Source organism: Mus pahari, chromosome 21 (assembly GCF_900095145.1).
Source record: "Mus pahari chromosome 21, PAHARI_EIJ_v1.1, whole genome shotgun sequence".
In the NCBI taxonomy this organism is placed as follows: Eukaryota; Metazoa; Chordata; class Mammalia; order Rodentia; family Muridae; genus Mus; species Mus pahari.
This window is the reverse complement of record NC_034610.1, coordinates 22,027,204-22,034,742: the sequence shown is the minus strand read 5'-3', so window position 1 is coordinate 22,034,742 and position 7,539 is coordinate 22,027,204. Positions and strand designations below refer to the sequence as shown.

The following is a 7,539-nucleotide window of genomic DNA, read 5'->3' as shown; positions in this document are numbered from 1 at the left end:
AGTGCTGGGATTAAAGGCATGCGCCACCACTGGTGTTTTCCATCCTGGCAAGATGGAATTTTCGATCCCGGCGTTTCCAGAGTGTGGAGCAGGCAGAGCCCAGGAAGTCCCTAGCATACGCCACCCACTCCTGAGCTCTGCAATCTGGGTCAGGTCTGCAAAGCCTTCAGGTGCCCGATGCCAGGCAGCTGCAGCCTCTCACGCTTCAGTTTTCCTAGGCAGGGCACTCCAGGGAAGGTACTGCCACGGACTGTCTGAGATGGAGTCCCAGCTCTGTCATTAGTGGCTATGGGATCTGGGCAAGTTACCCACCTTCTCTGTGCTTCAGTTCCCATGCTGTCAGTGGCATTGTTAATGGCAGCCACTTCAGAAGTATCCATTCACGTTTTTAAAAGAATAGTCCCCAGCCATGGCCATATAAACACAAACAGTATTGGGGGGGGGGGTAATTTTGCTATTATTGCATTTACTGTTTTTTTTTCTAATGTGTGTATCTGTGCATGTCTACATAAGAGGGTGTCTGAAGCAGAAGTCACAGGCAGTGGGGAGAAACATGGGTGCTGGGAACTGAACTAGCGGCCTCCGTTAAGAGCAGAGGCCTCTCCACCTCTCCAGGCCTAAGGGGCCGACTGCTATTGTCTGGCGCTAAGCAAAGCAAAAGCCAGCCTTGGAGGGCACCTTCTTCACTAGCAGCCAGAAGCCTTGGTTCTCTGCTTGGAGCTGAGTGGGGTCGGGGTGCGGGGTCCCAGATAGTTGTGGAGATCAACAGTCCAGCCTGTCTAAAGCCAGTCATCATGTGTCTTCTGCTGCCACCTGGTGGTCAATGCTTGCATTTCTTCCCTAAACCACGGGTCAAAGCCGGGCTTCCTGTGGGTTGACGCACCACTTACCCACTGTATCTGTGGACCTAAACGCCTTCTGCAGCGGCGACTGGTAGGTGGAGGCGCGCGGGGCACACCACTTGGGACAGCTCTCGTCGCTGGAGGCGCGCGGGGCACACCACTTATGATTGCTCTCATCCACCGCTTCTTCTCTCTCCCCTTTCTCCTCGTGGGGCAAGCCGTCCTTGAGAGCCAACTGAGACGCAGATGGCCTCTGAGCCTGTGGGGAGGGTGGGGGTGGGGGCGGGGGAATGGTCAGGACTCTAGGTCTGTGTCCCCTCCTCCCCAAACCAGGAAAACGGGAGGGGACCCAACCCCGCTGACCTTGGCCATGGCTGACTTCTGGAACTGCTTGTACAAGCCAAGGAAATAGATCCACGGGGTGGACCCCACCTTGCAAGAGGACGGCTTGAGGTCTCCTGTGAAGGTAGTGACCTCTGAGGTTGACAGAAAGTTGATGGGCCGCCGGTCTCAGAGGGAGGGCAGGGGAGAGGCGCGTAGCTCAGCATGGGTATGTGAACAGGAGTTCTCACCCTCCACCACGGGGGTCCAGGGAAGCCAGCTCAGGCCCCAAGCTTGGGGTAGTGTCCTTTATCTAAAGACCCGGGTGACCTAGGTCTTATTACTTTTTGTGATTTTGTCATTGCTGTTCTGGGTTCTTGAGACACCTCCCTGAAGGCTGGCCTTGAACCCCTGCCCTTCCTACCTCCACCCCCTGGGATTCCAGATGTGGGCTGCTATGCTTAGCATTGTTGTGGCCATTACTCCCTTTCTTGTAAAGAGAAGTATATCACTGTAAAAGTAACTTCTGTTCTCCTGATGTAATGTCCTCTCTGAGGCTTGCTGCCTCCATTGGCTAACCTAGGCCTGGTCCTGGAAGCTTCTAGCCTCCGTACAATCTAACCCAGGCCTAGAATGTTTTCAGCCCCTGAGACTTGCTGCGGAATAAGCGCACCCTTTCTAGTCCTTTCTGAGCTCTGGCTGGCTGTTCAACTCAGCTGTTCTGGCTCAAACTCCTCTCCAAGATGACTGATTCAATCTGGCTTCTCTCTCAGCCTCTGACTTTTTGCTCTTCCTGGTCTCAAAATATGGCCATCTGTTCTAATCTTCTGGCTCCTTCTCATTCTCTGGTCCATCTGTCTGTCTTCACCTATGTCTGGCTTGTTCTCTCTTCAACCTGTCTCTGTACAGCTCTCCCAGTTAAAACTGCCTCCTCTCTCTCCACTGCCCCTCGAGTAGCTTCCCTTTCTTCTCTCTGAGTTGGGCAGATCCTATTCTGTCAAATCTTTCTCTGATTTGTCACTTTGTCTGCCACTCAATGAGACATCACTTTCAAACATGGCTGCTTCCTTCTACAAACTAACTTTACCTTCACTGTTTGGGAGTAAAGGCGTATGCTGAGGATATGTCTGTATTGCACCCAGAGGGAGTAAAGGTGTATACTAAGGTGTCCTCTGTATCCCAGCCAGAGGGATTAAAGATGTGTGCTACAGCTGAGCCACACAACCAGAACCAGGTTTTTTGGTTTTTTGGTTTTTTGTTTGTTTGAGGGTTTGTTTTGTTTTGTTTTGTTTTGTTTTGTTTTTTTGAGACAGGGTTTCTCTGTGTAGCCCTGGCTGTCCTGGAACTCACTCTGTAGACCAGGCTGTCCTGGAACTCAGAAATCCGCCTGCCTCTGCCTCCCAAGTGCTGGGATTAAAGGCGTGTGCCACCACCACCTGGCCAGAAAGCTCAGTAAATAAAACAATCTTGGGGCTCACAGTATGGTCAAATATCCTGCAGCACGGCACCTTGAAGAAGCTGGGCTAACCTTGAACTCAGTTCTCTTGGCCCCCTTCAAGTGCTGGGATTAGAATGAGTCAGCATGGGGCTCTGTTCCGTTTGACCCGGTGCCTACTGTGCACCAGGCCCTACTGTGTGCTGAGCCTTGATCTAGCCCTTGACACCTCACTGATCTTTAGATGCCTCAGAGGCCAGTGTTGCCCGTTTCCATTTCATGGGTGAGGAGAGTGGGCAGAGACACCCAGCAATGCTCCACTGTCACATGACACGGCGTGGAGCAAGTGGGGTTCCAATGTCAGATTCTGTCTCACGCCCTGCTGGGCTCCTCCCCCCTCCTGCCCCCTACCCCCAGAAGTCCTACAGGAGAGGCATTCATTTCTGCTCCCCTCCCACTTGCATCCTTACCAAACTCAATTGGGCAGTCCTCATCCTCTTCCTCCTTGATGAGGGCCCCAGGAGTGAGCACCAGGGGTCCCGGAACCCACTGTAAGCATCCTTGTTCTGTCTCCAGGGCCTGGCCAAAGTGCTCCCTAAACCCAAAGCCACAGTCAGGTGGGGTCAGGGGACACCCATACGTGTAGCCTGACTCTACCTTGATTCTCTCCAGGGACCTGCTCTGTCCCCTGGGATAGCCAACAGAGGCGTTTCCCTACCACCTCTGGGGGACATAGGACGTGAGGAGCTAGGCACCTTCCAGACAGGGAGCTGCTGCTAAGACCAGCGGGAGAGGAAGCCAGGCAGGAAAGTAGGGGTGCAGGCTGGAGCAGAGCCTATGTCAGCGCACTTCTGTCCAGACTCTAGCGCGCCCTTCCTAGCCTCTAGGATATTTTCTTTGGCTGTTGTTTGGTTTTTCAAGACAGGATTCCCCTCGGTGTGGCCCTAGCTGTAGACCAGGCTGGCCTCAAAAGCAGAGATCTGCCTGCCTCTGCCTCCTGAGTGCTGGGATGAAAGGTATGCGCCACCACTGCCTGGTTGGTTGTTTTGTTGTGCTGGGGACTAAATCCAGGTCTGGAACGTGCCAGGCAGGCGGTGCTCCACCCCGAAGCCACACCTCAGCTCCCTGTTTGGTGCCCACTCCACAGCTTAGCCACTCCTCACACAGCCCTGTCTGCTGGCCCTCCCTCTCTTGGGACCCTTGACTGTCCCTCGTGGCTTTCACTTTTCAGGACCCCTTATCCCAGCCCTTTACAGCTGAGGGCTTCTAGTCATGTCCCTCACCCCTGCATCCTCTTTTTGTTCTAGCTACATCAGGCTACCCCACCAGCCCTCACCTGTCTGAGGCCCCGGAGACCTCCCCTACTGGCTCCTCCTCCTCTCCTTTCTTCTCAGGTAGCTGCTCCAGAACCTCCCAGGTTCCTCTGGTAGGAACTGATGTTACCTCAACACTCTGGGCACTTAGCTTCTGGACATCCTTGGAGGTGAGGGTCTGGGACCCTGAGTCCCCAGTGCCCAGCCCAAAGGCATCGTGCTTCTGGTTGGAGGGAGCTGCAGAGAGGACCCTGGGCGGGGGCTCCCTCTTCCCACTAGAGGAAGCTGCAGAGTGGACCTTGGCCTGGGGCTCCTTCCTCCCATGACCTCCCTGGTGGCCCATCCTTGGGGAGACAACATCTTGCTCCTGTGAGGAGCTGGGCTGGCTCCTGGTCAGGGGCTTGTTAGCACTCTTAGAACCGCCCTTACTCCCCACCAGGTTTCGGAAAAAGCGCAGCATGGAGGAGCAGCCTAGGATCCGTGACCGAGGGGTCTGAGGGGTCCGCGCCTGGGCTGCCATCCTGAGTGGGACCCCGACTCAGGGAGAAGTCATGGCAGCCAGCCAGCCCAGGACCAACTGCTAGCAGAAACCTCCAGTTGGAAACTTCCAGGAGTTCTAGAAGGCAAAGAGGAGGTGGGGGTGGGGGGAGGATATAACTGGAGGCTGGGGGTGGGGTGGGGGCGGGGCGGGGGCTGGAAGCAGGGAAGCGAGTAGAGGGAGCCATCCAGGGTCCGGCTCAGCAGGTCTCAGAGGAAGGCTGGAGATTGAGGGGTGGTGAGACATAACACAACAGCATCCATAGGCTGTGGAAGCCTGGCTGGGGGCAGATAGGGAGGGGCCGGGGAGAGGGAGTGGGGGGTGCACACGCTGAGAACAGGACATCATATGCTCCTGTCTTTCCATAAACTCCTGTTTATTCTGGGTTTGAGATCAGTCCCTGAAGCCTGGCAGCTTGCCGGGATCTAGGACAGCACAAATTCTGAGCTGCCCCTCTCCCTTCCCCTCCCCTCCCCCTCCCCTCCTCCTCCTCCTCCCTTTCAGGGTATTATGTAGCACAGGCTGGGCTCTAGTTCATGATCCTCCTGCCTCAGCCTCTTGAATGCTGGGACTGCAGGTCAGCTCTGCCTGCCTCTGCTCCATCCTGGTTTTTCTTGTTGTCTGTGGTTTGCTTTTCACTAGGGGAAGAAGATGGAAGAGGAGGCCGGGGAACCAGAGACAGGCCAGGCAGAAGATAGGACGCTTTTCCCCTTGGCCGGGCCGGGGCAGGCAGGGGAGGCTGCGGAGGGAGCAGCTGCTTCCAAGCCCGCCCGGCAAAGGACCTTCCCCCAAACAGCAGCCTCCCTGAACGTCTGCATCCGGCGGCCACCGAGAACTTCCTCTAGAGGGAGCTGGTCATTGCCGGGAGCAGCGAGCTCCTCTATGGTCACAAAGTCGCGAGGTTTCCTGGGCCAAGAGGCGACCCAAGGCGGCATCCAGCCCCAAGAATTCACTGATACCAGTTCCTGCCAGTCAGGCCTGAAACCTTGGCCCCTGGAAGCAGCCGGCAGCCCTTCGGGGGGTCTTCGTCTTCGCAAGGCTGAGCCATCCCACATCTGGAGCAGAGTCATTCAGGTACACGGGCAGCCAGTGCCAAACCCCATCTTCCTAATCCCCGGGCAATTCTGACCCAGGGTGGGGCAGAAAGCTCCTTCGGCAACCCAGCGAGGGGGGAGGCCTTGATGTGGCTGCCCTGGGTGGTTCTTAAAGGCAGGCTGCAGGCATGGTCTAAACAGGGCCTCTGGCTATATCAGAAGCGTCCCTTCCTGCCCCGGCTCTGGTGGCCCTGGTGGTCCTGGACTTTATCTGGAAGAAGGGGAGGGTCAAGGTCATGAACAGAGACAGAAATTATGCAGTTGATACCCCTGGCTGTACCAGGACACGGACGGCCCTACCCCAGAATGATTCTAGGTACAGCCTAGTGGTTGGAACATGCATCCTAGGCCCAGCCAGTGGACATAATGGGAAGTCAAGGCCACTTGGATGGGGGCCAGGTGGGCCAGGGCAGCACAGGCTGTAGGGGCTTTTCTGAGACTTTACCTGCTCTCCAACAGTAAGCCTCCAGGGTGGTATTATTATTATTATTATTATTATTATTATTATTATTATTATTTTGAGAGAGATCTGGATGGAGCCAGCGTCCCCTGGCCCTCCTGGCCTGGGATTACAAGGTACCAGGAAGAGCACCCTATCCCGGAAGGAGCCGTTGGGTAGACGATGCCCAGCAGAGGGTTGTCTTGATGAGGCCTGGCTCTCAGGGATGACAAGAAGAGGGTCGGCACACCCTGTCTGTCTCCATCAATGAAGCGGGAGGTGAAGGGGAGCCGGCCCTCCCCCACCCCTTCTCAGAGAGTGCTCCCCGCGGTGATGGAGGTGGCCCACAAAGGGGTGGGAACTCTTGAAGGGGTACAAACTGAAAGTGAAAGGTCTTGCCTCAGGAACTGACCTTACTCTGAGACGGGTCAAAGAGGAAAACGGGCTAGGGCGTGGCGTGACAGAGAACACCTATAACACCAGCCAGCCAATGGCTGAACCAGGAGGATCAGGGATACAAGATTTTCCTCAGGCTGCCTAGAGAGAACGTGTCTGAAATGAATAAATAGACAGATAGGTAGGTAGATAAACAAACCAATAACCAAAAGAAGACAGCACTGAAGAGTATGGTGTAATTTGGTGCACGGCGTGAGGCAGCGGTGAGGTACACTGGGGAGACTGTGAGAGACCCCAGCTCACTTCCAAGCAGTGGTTGGAAGGAGAGATGCCCTGGGGACAAACTATGAAATAAGCCCTGAGACTTTGTCTCCAAAAAAAAAAAAAAAAAATTCTGGGCCAGTGAGATAGCTCAGCAAATGAAGGGGCTTGCAGCCAAGTGTAACAACCCGGGTTCTATCACTGGAACCCACATGGTGGAAGGAGAGAACCCACGCTCGAAAACTGACCAACTGCCTGCCACCTGACCTTTACACACGTTTTATCACACATACACAGTCCTCTGGCCAGCAGAGCCAGGGGGGTGCTAACTCCATCCAGATCTCTCTCAATAATAACAATAATAATAACGATAATAATAATGATACCACCCTGGAGGCTTACTGTTGGAGAGCAGGTAGACTAGTACATATGTAGTGAGTGTGTTTAATATATATGTTAAAAGCAAAACGATCACTCTGCAAGACAAACGCCTTTCCCTGGCCGCATGGCCCGGGCACCCACTTCTTTCCGCCCCTGTTTCCCGTCTGTGAAGGACTAGATCTACTACATAGCCTTGGCTGGCCTGGGACTCCATATGCAGACCAAACTGCCAGGATTCTCCCAAACACTAGAATCAAACCACGTCCCGTCACACCCAGCCAGTAACAGGAATTTTCAACACACAAGACACAGCAAAGTTCTCCTAAGTGGCCAGAGTCCATGGTAGAGTTTGCTGCCCAAAGGCCCTGTTGGAAAACATGCATGTCCTGCCAGCCATGGCGAAGGGGGCCCTGGAGGAGGGCTATCATGGCTGGGAGGTGCCAGGCTGAGGGAGGGTCAGGCAGCCTCAGAAACCCCAGGAAGGACAGCATACACACAGACACACACACACACACACAC

At 54.9% G+C, this 7,539-nt stretch overlaps 2 protein-coding genes and 1 long non-coding RNA gene across 5 annotated transcripts in view; 2 read left to right on the top strand and 1 right to left on the bottom strand.

The window, feature by feature from the left end:
* LOC110338168 (gametogenetin-binding protein 1) overlaps window positions 1–7,539 on the bottom strand; it is an 18,384-nt gene that overhangs the window by 2,134 nt on the left and 8,711 nt on the right. Inside the window, exons 1-4 of one of the 2 annotated variants that reach the window (XM_021221431.1) lie at window positions 3,935–4,431; window positions 3,069–3,193; window positions 1,206–1,300; window positions 891–1,101 (exon numbers count right to left, since the gene is read on the bottom strand). In XM_021221431.1, coding sequence (XP_021077090.1) covers window positions 891–1,101; window positions 1,206–1,300; window positions 3,069–3,193; window positions 3,935–4,431 — 928 coding nt within the window. Of the gene's footprint in view, window positions 1–890; window positions 1,102–1,205; window positions 1,301–3,068; window positions 3,194–3,934; window positions 4,432–7,539 lie in introns of those variants that run through there. The other variant, XM_021221432.1, reaches the window with a different exon arrangement.
* On the top strand, window positions 894–4,526 carry LOC115062763. Its single transcript, XR_003842688.1, has 4 exons — window positions 894–933; window positions 1,176–1,308; window positions 3,993–4,081; window positions 4,351–4,526. It is a non-coding gene; the product is annotated as an uncharacterized LOC115062763 (long non-coding RNA).
* Window positions 5,291–7,539, top strand: part of Bak1 (BCL2 antagonist/killer 1) — a 9,318-nt gene continuing 7,069 nt past the window's right edge. For both annotated transcript variants that reach the window (XR_003842700.1, XM_021221433.2), the window contains exon 1: window positions 5,291–5,523. The gene's annotated coding sequence lies outside the window, so the exon portion shown is untranslated. The remainder of the gene's footprint in view (window positions 5,524–7,539) is intronic.